The 21,565-nt window shown below is 40.6% G+C and overlaps 1 protein-coding gene across 3 annotated transcripts in view; it reads left to right on the top strand.

The window, feature by feature from the left end:
• The first annotated feature begins 2,368 nt into the window (after nt 1–2,368).
• Nucleotides 2,369–21,565, top strand: part of mms22l (MMS22-like, DNA repair protein) — a 154,939-nt gene continuing 135,742 nt past the window's right edge. For all 3 annotated transcript variants that reach the window (XM_041188858.1, XM_041188859.1, XM_041188857.1), the window contains exons 1-7: nt 2,369–2,441; nt 4,077–4,256; nt 5,583–5,708; nt 11,598–11,650; nt 13,954–14,041; nt 15,955–16,132; nt 21,127–21,220. In XM_041188858.1, the coding sequence (XP_041044792.1) occupies nt 4,081–4,256; nt 5,583–5,708; nt 11,598–11,650; nt 13,954–14,041; nt 15,955–16,132; nt 21,127–21,220 (715 nt within the window). In that variant the 5' untranslated portion in view covers nt 2,369–2,441; nt 4,077–4,080. The remainder of the gene's footprint in view (nt 2,442–4,076; nt 4,257–5,582; nt 5,709–11,597; nt 11,651–13,953; nt 14,042–15,954; nt 16,133–21,126; nt 21,221–21,565) is intronic.

Here is a 21,565-nt window from a genome sequence, read left to right as displayed (position 1 = left end):
AATGGACTATCCAGGAAGATGCAATTTCATTAGTTACACCATATACTGTTTGAAATATGTGTTCCAGCAGTTTAGCATCCAAGTACTGCCTTATGGAAAACTAATTACTGAATCACTAAGAGCTCCATAATGTCCTGCAATAAGTATCACACATCATACATAATGCATGTAAAGCAGCCTCTGCACTCTGATTACAGAACACTGTCATTAAGTGAGCAAATTAAAGATGTGAATAATTCACCGAGTGAGCTTATTTGTCAGTGTTGTGTTGTAAAATTAGAAATTCTAATGGGTGCTGCAATTTTTCTTAGTTGGCACAAAGACCAATTTTGGGATGCATTGTAAAAATTAAAGATAATTGTCTTATTTCTTGGCATATCAATTCAGTTTCAATATTATTTGTAGGTGTGATTTTTATTCCAATCAACTTACCTATGATTTTTTAAAATCATTTTTACTTTTGTCAACAATGGTTTCCAAAATAATTCTGCTTTGCATAAGATAATGAATCAATTTATGATAATGATACTGCAAAATAAACAATAGATAGAAATAAGCTTATATAATATAAAAAAGATGTGAAGTGTCACATTGACAATAAATTATATGGTTTTAAGCCGATTAACGTTTTCCTTAAAACAACACAAACATCCAGTTACTTAGTGAGGAAATTACACGTTTATTTTCTCTAAGGTGGTTGTTAACAAAATGCATCACCTAACGACCCTTTCTCCCTAAGGCATTTCATAAATGTACTGCAAAATATCAGTCATTGCAAATCTAAATAAGGCCTTAAATATATATTAGGTCATACGGTACCTCTTACCTCAGTTCCACATAATGTTGAGATTTATTTCTGCGGATCTTCGCTAAAGCCCAGAGACAGGGACAGAGTCCACTTGACCGCACATAGCAGCATATTCACCAAATGCTCCCAGCTGTCAGATAAAATATTATCAATACTAACAAAAATATATTCACCTCTGGAGAACTCTCTTCCCCTCTCTCATTCCCTCAGTCTCAAATATTTGTGCCATTTCCTTCGGCGACAAGAACCAAGAAAATACGGAATATTGTTGCTCATTGCAAATCTGAAAAAGTCCCGGCTGATTTCCTCAAATCACTGGCTGACAGGATATCTAGAGAGAAAAAATTGGAGATACTAAAGGAGAATGATCCTTTTTCTGGAGAATGAGGGAAGCTGCACCAGATTTCTCTTTCTCTGTGTCTGTTTTTTTTAATAAGGAGGGGAATGCAGACACAATAAGAGAGAGGGAGAGAGGGCTGTCAGTGCCGATAAATCTGCATATGGAAATATGGGTTATCCTGGGTGCAATTTTATTTAACTGTGATGTACTGTTTTTTAATTAGACAAGAACACACACAGACAGAAAGAACCCAGCAAGGAGCAGTGACGGGCAGCTTCTCACGCGGAGTCACACCAACTAAAAACACTTTATTTAAATCGCATGTACGTTTTGTTCTCCAGCCTCAAAGAAAAATTACGAATTATGGAAATTCTTCAGTTAAGCCAGTCTTCATATTCAGCAACACTGCACTGCATTATTCAGCATCATTGTTATAGAGACCAGAAGTGATTGAATTGTGCACAGCCAAAGTTTAGCAGCCTGATTTCAAAAAATAAATATTGAATTTCAGAGGTTATATTGACACGATTATATTTGCTTCGACATATATTATTTTGGACAACATTTTGTAGTTTTAAACGAGATAACTAAATTACAAACTGTGGTGGTATCATATAATCATTATTTTAAAGTCATACAAATATGCACTTTTGTTTTTATGTGTTGATCATCGTTAAAAATCCAGCAAGACCAGTGGTTATATTACAGGTAGTTAATGCAGAATAATTTGTTCTGCAAAACGGTGTTAGCTCTTTTGAACCTGTTATATGTAAATTTTCTTAAGGTGGGCTACTTAAAAAAACACATTATGCATCGTTTCTCAAAGAGATAATTAGATCACATCTCATGCACCAATGTTAAAAGTGACTGAAGTGAGTTTTTGATCCTTTGGGTTTCTGGATTTAGGGATCGTGTCACAAAAGGACAAGCGAAAATGTTGGAATACTTTAACGAATATTTCTCTTTCATGTACCAACATGAAACCATTTTAAAACAGAAACTTTAATATTAGTTCATATCCGAATCCATCTGACCGTTTTTCTTTTTCAACGGGAATTATCACTTTTCGTTTGTACACAGATTGGATCATTACAGACGATCCCTGAGCTGTGGAGCTGGAGGAAGAACGTCTGACGATTCATAAAATCGGGACCAATCACAGGGCCGATGATCAAAGACATTGACCAATCGCTTTCGGAGTTAGTGCGCATGCGGGGTCCTAGCGTCACCGGAACGCGGGAAGCAGGAAAAGAAACAAGCAGAAAGCAAAAAGAAAGAAGAACGTATACAGAGGTACAGGTCATATAGGCATGGCTGGTCATGTGCTGGCGCTGAGACAGAGGTACAGATCATATAGCCAGGGTCGTTTCGGTAGGAGCTGGTCATTTAGACCCTGGCAGCTCATTTAGACAGAGGCTAGTCAATTAGACCCTGGCTGATCATTTAGATCCGAGCTGGTCATTTAGACTGCGGCCTGTCATATTTCGGTAGGGACTGTCAAATGAGCAGAGGCACAGAGCATACAGACAGGGGCTGATCATGTAGGCAAAGGTTGAAATACGTGTACGGGTCAAATAGACAAAGACTGGTCATCATAGACGAAGGCTGGTTATTTAGATTGAGGTACTGACATAAAGGTACTTAGACAGACTGGTCATATATACCACAGTTGGTCTATATATAAAGAACTGTGACAGGTACAGATCATAAACCCAGGGCTAGTCATATACATAGGAGCTAAGATAGAGGGATTGGTGCTCTTGGCTGAGGGAAAAGGATTGTTATTTTTAGGGAACTGGGATAGAAGGATTGATCATTTGAGCAGGGATTGAGAGAGAGAATGGTCATAGATATAGGGCTGTTAAAGGGACAGGTAATATATGCAGGGACTGATAGAAGAATGGATCATTTATATAGGGGCTGATAAAGGGATCGGTGGACATGGACAGAAATAGAGATACAAGTACAGAGAAGTACAGATCAAAGCATATGGGAAGATGTGTTACTCCTTGTCTGGCAAATTGAAATTCTACCTGTGTGAATTTTCAGTGTATCTAGAGACCTTTAAGCCTACTAATGGGTTCCTATGGGTATCAGATACCCAGCTGACCAGATTAGAAGGGTTTGCTTGTCTGCATCATGTAACTTTATAATATTAAGAGGGAAGGGAAGCTTCCAGTTACCTGTCAATGTTATCTCATTATGAACTATTAGAGTGCCCTTGACCCAACTCAGTTAACTTTTTCCCCATCTGCTTCGCTATGGAGAGGCACCTTCCCTTTAGTGCCTTTCCTCAACAGTTTGACTGAGATCAGGAGGATTGTCAGTGTGAGCCAGTGACCTGCTACTTTGGGTGCATTTCAGGGCTGCTTATGGCACTGAAACCTCAGTATGAAATGGCACACTCTGGATGCCTGCAGTGTGCGGCATAACTCTTGGGCTATAATCCATCATGTGTATATCCTATCAACTTGAGAATATTAGAGGTTGTTTACAGGTGCCCATTATGTTATTTGGCATATCTTTCTCCATGCTGCTATTGTATGCTTTTGGTGACTCTGCATGCCAGAGCTGACAGCAAGCTGTTCAAATTGGCAAGAGAGAGCCCGCCGGAAGGGAAAAACATTAGTCGACCTCAAGCCAATGCTATTCATATATGCCAACTATGAAGGAGATTGCCATTCATGTATCTGCCCCTACAGCCACAACAGACGATGATTAATCCAGAAGTGAAATACACCCAGACACAGTCCATCACTTCCCGAGACAGATGGATGCCTAACCTATGCTATTCCTTTTCTATAGAGTTAGTTTACAAGAATTAGTGTGTATGTGTCACATTAATGGCCATTCTGCAAAAAGCTGGCAGTGTGCTAATTGGCAGGAGGTACAGTTAATAATGGAATTTGTCTACAATGTGTTTTCTAGGAAAATGGATGATAACTTTGGGGGATCTCTTACTCCTCCTATCTCTCCCTATGTGACAGAAAGGATGGAGACAGATATGGAGTGCTGCAGACACCCTTGTTTCTCCTGTGTCTTGGTTCAACGAGATGAAGGAAAATCCTTTTCTGCTGATGGCTATTTGGCAAGTGGATCGCTTAACCGGTTTGTAACATATGAACTGACATTGTGTAACTGTTACATTTCTGTTGGATAGAGATTCTAGACTCAGTTGAGGATGATCTGACTTTCTACAGCAACAGGCTTATTTACTCCATGGAGTTTGCCCGTATTTTCTGAATTACCTGGTTAAATAGATTTTCTTTGACCCAGTGACTGCCATTTTACCAGTGTTCACTAAAAGCTAGCCCACAGGTGTAAAAAGTAACTGAAGAGGCAAATAGAATGTTGGCCTTTGTCTCACGAAGGTTTGAATACAAAAATGAAGAATTTATGCTTCATTTGGAGGCCTTCGTCTGACCCTATCTGGAATACAATTTTAGGTAATGCATCTCGGGAAGGATATCTATGTCTTGGAGTGGGTACAGTGCAAATTCGCTAGAATTATATCAGAGATTAAAGGTTTAAATTATGAGGACAGGTTGTATTCTGCTGAGTTTAGAATGTTGAAGGGTAATCGAACTGAAATGTTTAAAATCATGAAAGAATTTGATTGGATAGACACTGAGAAACTTCTTTGTTGAAGGAAGTCAAAAGCAAGGACACACAATCATAAAATTAGAACTAGGCCAATTAGGAGTAAAATTAGGAACCACTTTGTCTCACAATAGTTACCAATTTACTAGTCTAGTTTTGCTGGCAACGTTTATGTGATGCCTAAACAGAATTTGATAAATCACCTGTTTTGCTCTGAGATTAATAATTAATTTGATGTATTTTCAGTATACTTAGAATTTCGCACCAACGGTACAGAGAAGTTGCAGTGTATAACTTCCTGGTTCAGTAATGTATTTGAATTATGGACAGGATTAATTTCCTCAATCAAAATAGCAAAAAACTTTTATAAGATTTAATAAGTCCACTAGGTTGTTCCGTTAGAGTTCATCAGGGTTAATCTTCATCATGACCCCCAGGGTAATAGTCTGATGAAGTCAGCTGTAGAACCCACCCATGTTGAAATCAGTGCAGTAAAAAATTGGGTTGTTCTGCATTGGAAATGTGACCCGCTCCAACAGATTATTACCCAGGGGTTCAAGGTGATGGTTACCCTCATAGTACTGTTTAAGGTTCATTAAGGTTTGTCATACTGGGCACCAACATGCATTTTAATTATCAGTTTTATTTTGGATTTTGATGTAGATCTACAATTGCCAGACCCTAGAACTGTGCTTGTCAATTACAAGCTGCATTTTCTGAATTTTAGGGATCAGGCTTTGAAGTGTCGATATAATTTAATGCCCAACTTAACTGCCAGAAAATGGCAAGAATCTATGATTGCATTGATACCATTTGTTCTTTTGTATTTTTAAGACTGCTACTAAGATTGGATCCTTCTCCCACTGGCTATGAAGCTGACACAGTGGATATTTTTGGTTTTCAGTGGGTGACTGAAATGGCACTTGTCGAATCTCCTAAACTTCTGTTTGGATTACTAAGGTATGAGCGCCTGAGTAACAGTAGTGATTGACTTTTTAAAAAAAATCAATGCTGTAGTTTCTGTATTGTACATTTACTATCCTAAAGTATTCTTCTAGTGAATAATTTTGAATGCAGTGTTGTGCCAGTGGATACATTGTGCACTCCATGGATTAATACTCATGAAATAAAGATGCTATCATGAAAAATACTAAGAAATGACTCCTAGTCCTTACGCCACCTGGCCTATATGTGACTCCAGTCCCACACAGTTGATCCTTAACTGATCTTTGAAGTGGCCTGACACAATATCAGCTGCACCAAAGCATCGCCAAGTAGTTCAAGAAGAAAGCCCACCACCACCACCTCAGGGCATCTATGGATGGGCAATAAATTCTGGCCTTTCGGGTAATGCCTGCATCTCAAGAATTTTTTTTTTGGAAATGTGGTGTTGCTCATCTGACTCTGAGTTTGTAACAGTAAAGGTGTCATAATGGAGATACCATCTCTGTCATGGCGACTGTGAATGTCAATTTTTCTCTTCTTGATTAAAGATGAAATCAGAATGCTGGAAATATTCAGCAGGTCAGGCAGCATCTGTATTGAGCAACGTGTATAGTGTTAGAGTATAGTGTTGATGTTTTGGGTCTCTCTCTCCACAGATGCTGCCTGACCTACTGTGTATTTTCAGCGTTCTCAGTTTTTATTCAGATTTGCAGTATTTTGGCTCTGTTTTTAATTAAATAGCTTGTGAGAAGTTGGGTTTTGAAAAGAAGAAAATGTTGGATTACAAATGTGCTGATGTGAATGTTAAAGGATGGACATGCGAACAGACAAAGAAAAAAATAAATCTGTGAAAAAGGTGGGCAGCTTTTTGCTCTCGGGATCAGAATGGGAGGGAAGCGGGTGGCTGAAGGTCCAACATGCTTTAGTAATCAAGAAGGAAGCTGGGCCTGCAGCCAGGCACATGATTAGGAGAAGTGGGTTAAGAAAACGAAGCGGCACCCAGAACAAGGAACCTACAGGGAGAGCGGAATGGCAGGCCATTGAGAAAATAACAGGGCCTAACGTACTCGTAAAAGAATGGATGTAAGAAGGAAGGAAGTGGGTAACAATAAAAATGTTACCATAAAGAAGAGTAAGGAGGAAGTTCCCAGGCCCAGGGCCTACACAGTAGCTTCTTTCTTCTCCTCCTTCTTAGGCAATCCCTTTGGATTGAGGATGACTTGCTTCCACTCTGGTTCGAAGGGTTCAGAAATGGCTGATAAGTCCAATGTGACCTGCAGACTCTGCCACATGTGGGGCAGGTGGATCTTGGAGAGTCGGGTAAATGAGCTGTTTGGAGGTTTGTGCGTTCTCTCCGACACCTCGATTTTGCCTCTGCGTATTCTCGGCAAAATGTCTCGATGTGTTTGGTGCCTTCCCAAATGAACCTTCTCCATTTTGGTCAGTCACATGTACTCCCATGAATCGCTAGGGATGTTTGACCTCTTCAGTGATGCTTTGAGGGTATCCCTAAGGCTATCCTCCTGGGAGTCTTCTGCTGCGACTGATTTCCAACTAGAGCAGTTGCTTCAAGAGTCTGGTGTCAGGCGCAAGAGCGAACCTAGGCAGCTAAGGCACAACTGACAAGGGAGGAGTGATTAAATTTGGAGGGAAAAAATGGCAGAATTGGTGCAGTGTAGAGATCTCAGAAGGTTGTCAGGATGGAGGAGGTTACAGAGATAGGATGGGGTCAGGCAATGGAGAGATCTGAAAAAAAAAGATAATTTTAAAACTGAGGCTTTGTTGGCTTGGGAACCAACTTTGGTCAGCGTGGACAAGGATGATGGGTAAATAGCACTTTGAGCTGAAACACGTTTACATCTTCGGATATGTTATTCAATCATAAATGTTACACAAACTGGTGGCAGGAAGTAAGGTTTTGTGAACAGGAAATTCATGCTATTTGCAAGATTTTAAATAAGACACTGACATATGTCCGTTACAGTTTAAGGTCTCAACTTCAGTATTCTTTTAAGTTCTGTGTCATCAGTTGCTTCTGTAAGCACATCCAGCACCCCATACACGATGCTGTTACACAATAACATAATCTGGGGTGTGTAATAATGTGCTCCTCTTGAATATGAATGGACGTGTGCCTCTTGTTCACATGCTCATGTTTTGATAGGCAGAATTCACAAACACTCTAGGAAATTGAGGTCAATGACAAATCAAGAGGCTGGTTTATATTTGCAGAGTACATGACTGAACAAAATTAACAATTCCGGACCTTTTAAGATGAGGTGATACACTTTGATACAAAAAAATGGAGAGACAGTATAAAATAAAGGATACTTTAAAGGGTGTGCAGGAGCAGAGAGACCTGGGTGTATATGTACGTAAGTCATTAAAGGTGGCAGGACAGGCAGAGAGACCTGTTTCTAAAGCATGCAATATTCTAGGTTTCATTAATAGGAGCATAGAGTACAAAACTGGGGAGGTTATGATGAACTTATATAAGACACTGGTTGGGCCTCAGTTGGAGTATTGTGTACTGTTCTGGGTGCCACACTATAGGAAGGATGTGAACGCATTGGAGAGGTTTAGAGGTTTACGAGAATGGTTCCAGGGATGAGATACTTCAGTTATGAGGAAAGATTAGAGGAGTTGGGACTGTTTTCCTTGGAGAGGAGAAGGCTAAGAAGAGATTTGATAGAAGTTTTCAAAATAATGAGGGGCCTGGACAGAGTTGTTAGGGAGAAACTTTTCCTGCTCGTATTCGGATCAAGAACCAGAGGGCACAGTTTTAAAGTGTTTTGCAAAAGAAGCAAATGCGAGGTGAGAAAAAGTTTTTTCACACAGCGAGTAGTTAGGGTTTGGAATGCACTGCCTTGAAGTGTGGTGGAGGTAGGTTCAGATGAGGCATTCAAGAGGGCATTAGATGGTTATTTAAATAGAAACAAAGTGCAGGGTTACGGGGAAAGGGCAGGAGATTGGTACTAAGTTAAAATGCTCAGAGAGCTGGTGCAGACACGATGGGCTGAATGACCTCCTTCTACGATGTAACAATTCTGTGATTCTCCCCATGATTTTCAGTAACAGCACAAAACAATAAAAATGTGCCACGTTATCCCAAACAGCAAATAGATTCCTCTCTTTGCTTCCTTTCAGATCAGCTTCTCTTGGGCAAACTGATCAATTATATCATAAATCTATAAAATTCTAACAGGACTAGACAGGGTAGATGCAGGAAGGATGTTCCCGATGGTGGGGGAGTCCAGAACCAGGGGTCACAGTCTGAGGATACGGAGTAGACCATTTAGAACTGAGATGAGGAGAAATTTCTTCACCCAGAGAGTGGTGAGCCTGTGGAATTCGCTACCACAGAAAGTAGTTGAGGCCAAAACATTATGTTTTCAAGATGGAGTTAGATATCGCTCTTGGAGAGAAAGGAATCAAAGGATATGGGGAGAAAGTGGGAGCAACTATTGAGTTGGATGATCACCCATGATCACGATGAATGGTAGAGCAGGCTTGAAGGACTGAGTGGCCTATTCCTGCTCCTATTTTCTATGTTTTTATATTTTAAAGTCCTGATCTGCCTTTGTCAGGCTTTGTTAGACTTCACTAACTCTGAAATTCTTTCTTTTTGATAAATCTAACCTCGGAGTGGAATCTTGCCAGACAGCTGTGGCAGTTAAACCCCCATTGAGCTCTGATGAATTGAGTCACCTTGATCAGAATAGGTGCAAATGGTTAATGCCTTGGCCAAACTGGCCTTCATTTTCTGAAGCATGCAGAATCAGACACACTTTCGAATTTCTAATCCCCATTTCCCAGTCCTCTGGTCCCATGAAGTTAACTCCTCTGCAAGATTCAAAAGGGACATTTTTAGCAGACATCACACCAAGGTTACAAAAGCAAAGTACTGTGGATGTTGGAAATCTGAAATAAAAACAATAAGTGCTGGAAAAAGTCAGCAGGTCTGGCAGCACCTGTGGATAGAGAAACAGAGTTAATGTTTCGAGTCCAATATAACTTCTTTGGAACTGAAGAGAGGCAGAAATGTGATGGGTTTTATGTTGTTGAAAAAGGGGGAGGGTCAGGTGGAACAAAAAGGGAGGTCAGGGGTAGGTGAGAGAACAGGGGAGTTGAAATTACAAAGATGTCATTGGAACAAAAGGCAAAGAGAGTGGGAATGGTAGCAGTAAAGGGTCAAAGCATTGTTCCAGAGTAGGTGTTAATAGTAGAATAAAGGTCAGCGCTGTCTGAAAGCAAAATAGCAGAATGTGTTAATAGCAGAATAAAGGTCAGCACTGTCTGAAAGCAAAAACATGAGAACAAGATACAAACTGGCACTTAATGGAAAATGTACAAAGTGGAGGACAGGGTTCATGGTCTGAAGTTGTTGAACTCCAGAAGGCTGTCAAGTGCTGTTCCTCCAGCTTGCATTGGGCTTCACTGGAACATTGCAGCAGGCTGAGGACAGAGATATGAGCATGAGAGCAGGATGGTGAATTGAAATGGCAAGCAACCAGAAGATTGGGTCATGCTTGCGGACTGAACAGAGGTCAGATGCAAACTGGTCATCCAGTCTGTGTTTGGTCTCCCAGTATAGAGGAGACACCAAGGTTTCCCTGTGGTGACATAATCTGAAATACCGAAACGTGGCAATAACAAAGGATGCTAAATTAAGAAATTAATCCAACTCTGATGTTAAAGTAAATTAAGCACACATTTTAAACCCTCTGCATTCCCAAAGGAATATTTTAAGTCCTGTGCTTGCTAACCTACGTTGGCTCTTGGTTAAGCAACACCTTGATTTTAAAAGTCTCATCCTTGTTTTCAAATACCCCTATAGCTTATCCCCTTCCTGTCTCTGTAATCTCCTCCACCTTTACTATCCTCTGGTATACACCTGCTCCTATTTCTTGTGTTCTTGCATTGTGTTCTGCTTTTAGTTCTTGAAACCTCAATGTATGGTGAAACATAAGAGCTATGGAATGGGAACAGCAAAAATTCACTCAAAGGCTCTTGGGAATTAAAAGTTATGGTTAAAAAGGAAGGCTTGAAAATTTGGGGCTATTTTACTGGAACAGAGCAAGTCATGGAAATTATGAATGGGTTTAAGAGGATTAAAGTTGAAAGACTAATTCTGCTGATTGCTGAATAAACAAAGGGACATACCAAGGTCACCACTTGAACACTCGAAGAATAGAGGGGGAAACCTAGAAGAATTTTCTTAATATAACAGGTTATTAGATCATGGAAGACTTATCACAAGAATTTCGTAAGTTTTTGAAAAGGGAGAATGTTTAAAAAAAAAATTTATGGAAATAGTCAGGGAAATGGGATTAGAAGTGGATAGCTCCATACAGTAGCCAAACTTCCTTATGTACTGTAAAATCTTTGAGTTTGATTGCCCATCTCCAAACACAAGTGTTGGGCTATGTATCAAGTATCAGTGTGCACATTAGATATTAAAGAATGGATAGTTTTCCTGGATCCTTGTGATTCTTTAAACAATATATAGTTTAAGATTGGGTGGGGATGAGACAACAGCAACATCTGCAGTTGGTATTTCCCACCTCCAATGGGGCTTTGCTCTAAATCAGAATCTTACAGGAAAAGAAAAGAAGGCATGAAATGTACTGAATACTGTATTTGTAAAATCTGTGTTGAGCAATTTCATTTCTTTTTGTTAAATTGAGCACATGAAGACTGTTACAGTCCTGTGCTGTATGTTGGTTTATAGTCCTTGCCTGAAAATTAAGTCACATAAATAATTCAGCAAACCACACCTTTTTTAATCGAGTTGTGCTATTTAATTTGTGTACCTGGCCTTCAACTAACTGATTAAGAATGATTTTTAAAATGTGAACATGAAGGTGACTTAATTTAAAACGATCCAAATTTGTTCTTTTTCAGACAACAAATCAGCCGTTTAGAAGGCTTGGCACAGGCTAGTTCATGTGATTTTGGCAAGTATATGGCTGAATGAATGGTTCCTTTCTCTTCCTGACTGATCAATGAAACATGTTGGCTAAAATACTGTTTGCCACTCGTGTCCAGTTTAGCTATTACTCCTTTGTATTTAGTAACCAATCTCACTAGTTTAAGTCAAGTGTTGACATTTCAAAACTTACGTTAATGTATAATGTGAGGGCAGGATTGATTTATTACCAGCCAGTCCCAGTGGAAAGATTGAGCCAGATTTCTAACAGATTAATTTTTCACTAATTTACTTTTGGGATGTTAACATTTGTCTATTTTATTACTAATTATTGATTTCCTCATTGCACAACACTCTTTCTCTGGCATGAAGCTTCATTTTGTTTAATAGTTGCCACATATTTGTTTTCTCTCCTTCAATAGAAACGGAGTGTAATTTATCTGTGTGGATATGTTGTGATTGTTGGTTATCACTTGACAAATCTGCAGTGCCACAATTGTTAATCCTTCATTTGGGACGTCATCCTGAATCTTTTGTCCTTAACACATTAGGGAAGGAGAAAAAGAGGGGCAGCCTGGTTGGGCACTGTAGGCACTCTTTGTTTGGTTTCCAACTCATTTCAAATTATCTCACAATGCTTGGAAGAAAGTATAATTTCTCTGCTGGCCGTAAGTGTTCAAAGTGAAATGAATTTGTCTTAACAGCTCCAAATGGAAAGCCGTGGCAAGAATAAATGGAGGAAACAGTTTGCTTTGAGGGCATTTCTCCTGACATTACTATTTTCCTTTAAGCTCTGGCTGGAAATCTGGAAGTAAAGAACTATTATATTCTCTTGTAGGCTAGATGCTGTATAGGGCCGAGCTTGCTCTTTTGCCCAGGGGAACAGTTTTTTTTTTTGTTTAGCTCTTACATTAGATAACTGCACACAGTAGAACATACCCTTGCATGCCGAACCTGAAAATTAAATAGCAATTATTGGATTGAGTGGTGAGATTGTCAAAGTGAGCTGCTAGCTGTTCTACTTCTAGCTAAACTAGTTAGTTATACAACCTGCTGTCAGACTACAAGGGAAATCTGGCTGCATTTAGCTGAGTACAGGGAATTATGGCACGGGACATTATGACTGAGAAATTGGAATGGCTTTGGATTGCAGTGCAGAATGAAAGTTGTGAAGGTAACATCTGCCTGAAGATGTTGGGCTGGATCTCGCTGAAAGCTGTTTCTGGGCCTCGTCTGCATAAAACTGAGGAGATACGGAAGTCACTTGGGTGTCCTGATGTAGCTCAGCAGTTGGATGCCTCAGGAAAATTTGCTGTCTCTGACACTGAGTCAGCCTGCAGATAGATCCTGGCTCCACATAAACATAATTGATTAAAATGTTTGTCAAATTTGCAGCAAATCAGATCAGGTGGACAAGATGATGTTTGGTTCCTCTATGTTCATTTTTTTTGGTCCAAAAAAATGAACGCGATGGGGATCAATTTCTCCTCCTATTGTTTAATTATAAATGTACCAGGATGCTTTTTAAAAAGGCAAAATTACAATAAAACATCATTAAATACTGTTCAACGTATTGGATTGTTGCTTTCCAAGCAATGGGAATAAACATTGGGCTGTCTTTTTCTGTAGCAGGACATCCAACATCATCTGCCTTTAGTTAGATATACCCTTGCATGTTTTGGCTTATACATTTTTTTTGCTTGGAAAATTGTTATAAATGCAAGTTTATAATGTCACAGTGACAGAAACCTGCAGCAGGGGGAGGCCCACATCAAATGGGTGGCCTGGTAGTGTCGGGGAAGTGGGGGAAACCTCCTTTCGGGGAACTCTGTGTCTAACCAAGGAACCCCTCCCAAGGTTACGCCTATGCCCCCTTAGCTACCAGTCACAGACTCCCTCCCCGGCCTCTCAAACTCAGGCCCCCACCCCAATCATCCCCCTCATTGGTGCTTGCCAGCCTGGCCCTGCTGAAAATCTGGTTTTACTTTAAGTTTGGCCTCCTTAAATTCCTCTTCTTTGGGGACTGATTGTGGTCCCAGCAGTGAGCAATTCTTGAACCTGGCACTGCTGCGACTGCAGGTTTGCCAGACAATGCGATTGGAGTGATGCAGCAACTTTTTGATATTTGAGTTTAACTCTGCATTTGCCCCTCGCCTGAATTTGCTGTATTATTTAGTCATAAATAATGGCTTGTGTCATTTGCCTCACCACTGTTTTGACAGGAAAACCTGGGCCAATACATCAATCAAGTCACTTCTCATAGGAATGTTGTAAATTGTATGCAGTTTGATGTAATGCTTATTTACATTGTCTTTTAAAACAAAACCACAGGACATGCTAATAGCGTATATGTTGAAGCAGATGAAATCAGACAGCAGTGTGTTAACTTCCTCCAGTACATCAAAGTATTTATTTTCAGGTAATCTGTCAATCTACATTTGTCATTCGTTCAGGATATTTCAAAGGTTATAATAAAGAGCCACTAAACTAATTTGGAGGATATTTGTTACTTGTGAAACGTTTGGAACTTGAATGATTCTGCTTGCCAATTTAGAATAGTCATTGTAGAATCCTAGGAATTCACCGCATCAGCTGGTCATTGAATCTGTACTGGAGCTAGTCCCAATTCCCTGCACCCTTCAGTATCTTTGTGTTTATCTACTTTCTTAACTATCTTGATTGATCCAGCTTCCACAACTTGGTAAAGCATTTTATACCCTAATAACGCTTTTTGTGGAAAAATGTCTTTCCAAACCTCCCATTTAATGCTGATCTGGAATTAAACCCCCCTGTTACTGATCCGTAAGCCAAAATAAGGAAATATTATTTCACCATTTGTCCTCTGAAACTTTTTATAATTTTGAATACTTCATTTAAATCCCTACTTAATCTTATCTGCTTAATGCAGTCACATTTCTTAAGTCTGTCATTATAAATAGTCATTTGGTAGTACAGAACTTGAGTATTACTGAAACAAAACATCTTGTCCAAGCTTTTCGCCTTGGACTTGTTAGGACAATCTCAAGAATACCAATGTCGGGAAGCAACAACTTGACACTGTTTGAGAAGAGAATACTGATTGGTTGGCAAGTGGACTCTGATTGGTAGAGGCGTTGCCATGGAGAATGCACCAGTTAATGGTGACTGACAGTTAACTGCCAAGCATTGTTTGAAATTTAAACCAGGCAGCTTGACTCTGGTCCAGGCATTGCCCTGAGGAATGAGCCAGCCATTGGACAATATTTGCTAAATAATCCTCAGTGTGTTAAAAATTACACTGGCAACCAATTTCAGATTGTCAACCAGACCCGCAGTGTGGCAAATTTGCATGTACTGGAAGCTACATATGTTAATACACAGGGCCCTGTTCTTTGCAGACAGAAAGAACATGTACATACATTACACCTGTTTCAGCTAAACAAAATAAGTGACAGCCATTCGCTGATTCATTCCTCAGGGCAATCCCTGACCATTCAGAGTCAAGCTGTCTGGTTTAAATTTCAAACAATGCTTGGCAGTTAACTGTCAGTCACCATTAACTGGTGCATGCTCTATGGCAATGCCTCTACCAATCAGAGTCTACTTGCCAAGCAATCAGCACTCTCTTCTCATTTAGTTTAAAGCTGTGGCTTCCCCTGACATTGGTATACTTGTGATTATCCTGATGAGTGCAAGACAAAAAGCTTCAACAAAATAGTCTTTCTTCAGCAATACTGTCTTTATACTGCATCCTCTCCATATTTCCATGGCTGCAATATTTCTGATGAGGTGAAAGAAACAAAGACTTAGCTTTATATAGGACCTTTCCTGACTACCGGACATTCCAAAGTGCTTGACATCCAATGAAATACTTTTGAAGTGTAGTCATTGTTGAAATGCAGCAAACATGGCACCCACCTTGTGCACAGCAGGCTCCCACAAACAGCAATCTGATAATGACCAGATAATCTATTTTTGTGATATTGATTGAGGGCTAAATATTGAGGACAACAGAGATAACTCCCCTGCTTTTCTTCAAAATAATGCCATGAGACCTTTTGCATCCACCTTGAGATCAGATAGGGCAAACTGGTAATCTCACTCTGGGAAGCCACATAATTAATTGTTAGTATCAGAAAGGGAACATGGTTTAGAGGAGACGTTTTTCCAAGGGTGGGTCTGAGACATTTTTATAACACTGAACCGGTGGGGGGGGGGGGGGGTTGATGCTAGGAACACGAAATGGGAGTTAAAAGCCCATTGCTCATGTGGAACTAGTAGTCTTAAATATACAGCAAAAATAAATGTGGAAAAAGTAATTTTTTAAAAATGTATTTATTTTTTGCTATACAGATATCTAGAGTCTTCCAGAGGATTAAGTGGAGAGCCTGTCCATCCATATGAGGAACTGGAAGCCCAGCTGCCCTCTATATTAGTGGAGGAGCTACATGCACTTACTCTATTCATTGGCCAGCTCCGTGAACTTTCCAGCAATATTCTGGCCAATTTTTCAATACAGAACCAGGGAAAGGTTTGTGTCACGCTTTATAAATAAGACTGTTTTACCATCACAGCTGATGTTAATACTGGAGAAGTCAGATCCCAGAGTGAAACCTGGCTTGATAGCTCCTAACTTTTCTTTTGAAACTATGGAGGAAAGTTACTGAACAAATTCACAGGAGTCTGCCGATAAACTTTGACACAAGGAATTAACTGTTTGTTAAACAAGAAAAATGAACTACATTACACCAGACAAAAAGGTTTGAAAGATCTCCTTACAAACACAAGATGACGGTTCAAATTCACACTATTCCTTTACCCCAGCAATATCTTTACGCACACACAAACCAGTGAAGAGTTCCACTAACTTGACACAAAGGCTTCTCGCTTGAGACTGGCACAGTGGCAAATGGTTTTCTCCCAGGAATTCCTGAGCATTCCCTCGATGCTTCTTACCCATTTCGTTTCTGTCCCTGAGACACCCAAGTGGCACTGTAAACTTACTGTTTTTTCAATTGCAGAACAAACAAATGAGTTCCCTAAACTCAGTCTTTCAGTAACACCTCTGCCAAGCTGATCATTTTACTACGCTCTACAACTGACTATTTGGTCAACTACTGTGCCTAATTCCCTTGTAGTCTTTCTTATCAGAGAGCTTAAAATTCCAGTCCCCACTCTCCGACACGCACTGAACTCTGTCCCCTTTCTCCCTCTCGACTCCTTTTTTTGTGTCTGTCCCTGGACCACTCGCTAGGCAACAGTGAATTTTTTTCTACTTTGTGTTTTCCTCCCCACAGTCACTAAACTTTTAACCCCTTTTAACCCATTTCTTTAATTTCAGGGGTTGTGAAACCTCATTAAAATTGTATATATACAAACAAACCCAAAAGACCTGACCTTTTAGCCTGGAGTCAGTCCGGACTCCCAGGCAGCAAGGCTCACAAACAACCTAAATGAAACTAAAACCACTTTATCTTTCTTAACACAGAAATACATATTCAACTTAAAAATTATACATTGTTCATACAACTGGAAATCTGTTAGTGAAGCCCTCATGAATATCAACTAAATCATAGCTTGCACCCGTGCTGATAAAAGCTCTAAAAGATTGTGGCTCACATCATCGGTGTACTTTATTGGACCAAACCTGAAGAGCACATCTGAAAACTCAGTGTTAAAACCACAGTTTGAGCTCAATTTTGTCAGGGCAGCCATGGTCTCAGTGGCAGGCAACTCCGTCTTGGCCATTTCCAGGAGCCCTAACCCAATTCTGTGGCCATCAGGCAATTAGCTGCCTGGCATTGGGGTTTCTGTCCCTTTAAGGGCAGTGGCAGTGATCCAGCCTATTAAGAGGTGTCAGGCAATGGAGGGCCAGCAGCTTCTCAGTCCCAGCAGCGCTACCAGGAGCAGTAGTCACTGCTGGGACTGCACCAGGTCTGGGGCAGTGTCATGGATGCTCCCCTGGAATCCAGATAAGTGGGGTTGGGTTGCTGGGGCCAGTCATGAAGACCTGGGTTGGTGGGGGGGAGGGGGAAAAGAATGTTGGTGAGGGCAGGGAGGTGCGTTTCTGCTGGTGCAGAGATAAAAACAAAAAAACTGCGGATGCTGGAAATCCAAAACAAAAACAAAAACAGAATTACCTGCCAGACCTGCTGAGTTTTTCCAGGTAATTCTGTTTCTGTTTTTGTTCTGCTGGTGCAGTCCTTGCTGCCAGGGGCCCTGCTGTGGGCCCAGAATACCCAATCAGGAGGCCCCTCCCACTCTCTGAGCCCCACAAGGAGACTGCTAGGTTTTACAGGTCAGTCTGCCAGTGTGATGGAGGACCTTTCCACTGCTGGTAGAATACCAGTGGCGGTGGGATTAGGCCCTTAAATGGCCCTTAATTTTCCACTTGAGGGCCTCATTTTACCTCTGGGCAGGAAGGCTGTCCTCTATCTTCCCTGCTGCTGAGAGAATTGCACAGTGTCAGGCAAGTGACAGGCACTTCACCCCGCCTTCCCTTTCAATTCTATGGTTCCCTCAGCTCACAACCCTCTCCCAGGTGCCCCATTAAATTCTGCCCTTGAACATGCAAAATGTGAAATAGATGTTTTGCATATCACAGGAATTGCATGCAATGCACCATAATGGAAATAGCTTTATACAGTAATGACAACTAGAATGAATTGAAAGTATAACGTGCTACGACATCTCCTGGTGTACACAAGTATCAACAATGGAAAGCTTTGCAGCATGTGGTTTGAAGCCTTTAATTATAGAAATTTACTCCTAGTTAAATCTTTGCCCTGCTATATGGTATGACATCTGTGTTCTTGCAAGACCTCGAGTTCAATATCATGAACAATGGCACAGGAGAATATATACATATAAGTGGAAAATTGCCCAGTTATATCCTGTCCATGAAAAGCAGAGCAAGTCCATTCTGGCCACTACCACCCTATCAGTCTACTCCCAATCATGAGCAAAGTGATGGAAGATATTATTGACAGTGCTGTCTCAGCCCAAGGATATTGCTGCAGAAGATTTTTTTATTCTTTCGTGGGATGTGAGTTCCCTGGCAAGGCCAATATTTATTGCCCATTCTAGTTGCCCTTTAAGGAAGTGGTGAGATGTCTTCTTGAACCATTGCAGTCGAAGTGGTGGAGGTACATTATAGTGCGCCCACAGTGCTGTTAGGGAGGGAGTTTCAGGTTTCTGACCCAGTGACAGTGAAGAAATGGCGATATAGTTCCAACTGACCAGAAACTTAATTGGATGAGCCATGTAAATAGTCTGGCTATAAAGGCAGGCCAAATGCTGGGAATTCTGAGGCAAGCAACTCAGCTCCTGACTTCCCAACACCCATCAACCACCTACAATGCACAAGTAGGACGTGTGATGGAATACTCTCTACTTATCTGGGTGGGTGCAGCTCCAGTAATACTCAAGAAGCTCGATACCATCCAAGACAAAGCAGCCCGCTTGATCGGGATCACATGCACCAACTTAAACATTTACTCCCTCCACCACTAATGCAGAAGGGCAACAGTGTGTACCGTATGCAAGATGCACTGCAGCAACTTACCAAGGCTCCTTCAAGTCAGCAAACTCTACAACCTAGAAGAACAATGGCAGCATACACATGGGAACACCACCGGTGCAAGTTCTGCTCCCAATCACACACTATCCAGACTTGGGAGTATATTGTCATTTCCCTCATTGTCACTGGATCAGTATCCTGGAACTTCCTAATGGCACTCTAGGTGTTCAAGAATGTGTCTCAACACCACCTTCTCCAGGGAAATTAGGGATGGGCATTAAAAGGCTGACTTTGTCAGCAATGCTCACATCCCGTATAGGAATATAATAAAATATAGTCATGCGTTCCATTGAAAAATCCTAAGTAACATTTCTATGGAGATTCTCAAGTTAAACTTCCAATATTTGTTGCACTTATCTGTAGTCATTCTCTTGTGATGCTAATAGATGACATTGTAATTGGATTTACTTTGTCAGTCCAACTAAGGATCTGTAACATCCCTTGTAATGCCAGTCATAGCATGTTTTCATACCTTTGATTATGCTCCTTATAATGTTGGTGTCTGCCATCATTCAGCTCTGCCAATAATGGTGGCATTGCAGATCTTGACCTCGGGTCTCTCCTGCACTCTTTCTCCACTCTTCCCCACCACCCCCTATCTCTTCACCTGCCATTGCACTTCTCATATCCTTGTTAACACTACCTGCTTCAATTCCACCTCGCCTGTTTTTTCTTTTTCTTTTGGTTACGATCTCCGTAGAGACCAAGAGCTTTTAGGAAGATATTTGAATTTTCAGTGGCTGACAGAAAGGATCACAAGGCAAGATTTAAAGTTTCAAGAATTCCCTGTAATAAATAAACCAAAAGCAACATTGCCTAAACACTATTTAGTAGGCAACTTATATTGGAAACAACATTAAAGTTCCCCCATTTAACTCTTAAAATAATAAAAACTTCCCCCTTATTCTCCTGGAAGCAGTCCAAAGCTATTCTCAGCTCCTGACAGCCTGCTTCCTTTTTCATTTTTCAGCCCGATAACTTCTAATCCCCGAGTCAACTTTCATAGTGAAGGATGAATTGGGGATTCTTCCCCCCAGCCAAGCTAGGCAAATCTTCCAGTCTTGTTTAAATCCTCACATACTCTGTTTATTTAATCTGAGTGTGAGCTCCCACCTGTGATTTATGTGTTGATTGACAAGGCCAGTATTTTCTCTGCTTAAGGTACAGGACTAGCTGCCTCTATCTATCTACTTTCTCTTTCTCTCCCAGATTTTTGAGGACTGATTTATCTATGAGGTTCAGGGATATTTTAAGAAAAACCCTGTAACTTGATCCAACAATGGCTTGCTATGTATGGACACTTCCCCTTTCAAAACCCATCTCCATGACAATGTGAGTCACATGGACGTTGTATGAAGGCAGAAGTGCAATTTACCTATCCCCTTGATCCCCCAACTCCATTTTATCTTGGAATTAAATAGACTGTTTAAAGTATAACCATTTGCAAAACCTGATATTCCTAATACCTCCCTACGAGTTGGAGACTAACAGTGTATTCACCATCTGCACAGCTGCCCTGGTCATTGTTTACTCAAACATTTTTCCCAGTAAGGCAGCCTGGACCCTCCTTTACCTTGAACAACGAAGCCACCCAAGCGGGCGAACGGGCAGAATTCAGAACAGGTCAAGTGACCCCGTTTCATTCCTCATTTTATCACAAATTAAAGAGACAGTCCCAAAACATCATAATCTTACCTACTTTATATTTGTAACACTTTGGACATATCCAGCACTAAATGCTACTGCCTGCTTTGATATTTCACTGATCAACTGGTCATTCATCTCTTGCTGTTTTTTGGGATCCTTCCCTGTGTAAATGTTTTATTCTCATAATAAGTCACTGAACTCCAAAGTGATTTGTGGCAAGTGAAACACTTGCAGCTGTTTCTCAGTGAGATGCTGCTCTATATTGTATGCCTCGCTGATCAACATGTCTGTCTTTTTAGGTTTTTCCACCATCCTGGCATTTGCTGCATTTGCATCTGGACATTCACTGGTCAGTGCTAGAAATTCTGCATATACTCGGTGAAAAAATGTTGGGTAAGCATAATCGTCCACAAAAATCATAGATTGGGATTCTCTGGCCATTTTGTGTAAAAATAGGACTCGGACATGGGTTGTCTTAAATTTGAACAGACGTTTAACTGAATTGGTTGGCAGCTGCAGATGTCCCATGCTGAGTTTTCACTATCATGTTACTGTAGTTGATAGGTATTTTAAATATAGAATGGACCAATTCTGAAGGGTTACAAACAATAACCCATTTGCTAATAACATCTTAGTTGTCTTATGAGACATGTACCACCTTACTATTGACAAGCTTCTTTGTTCTCTGCTAATTTTAACACCATCTGCAGGACAGATAACAGACCAAAAGTAGCTTTC

This window comes from Carcharodon carcharias, chromosome 5 (genome assembly GCF_017639515.1).
Source record: "Carcharodon carcharias isolate sCarCar2 chromosome 5, sCarCar2.pri, whole genome shotgun sequence".
NCBI lineage: Eukaryota > Metazoa > Chordata > Chondrichthyes > Lamniformes > Lamnidae > Carcharodon > Carcharodon carcharias.
This window is presented reverse-complemented; position numbering and strand designations above follow the sequence as displayed.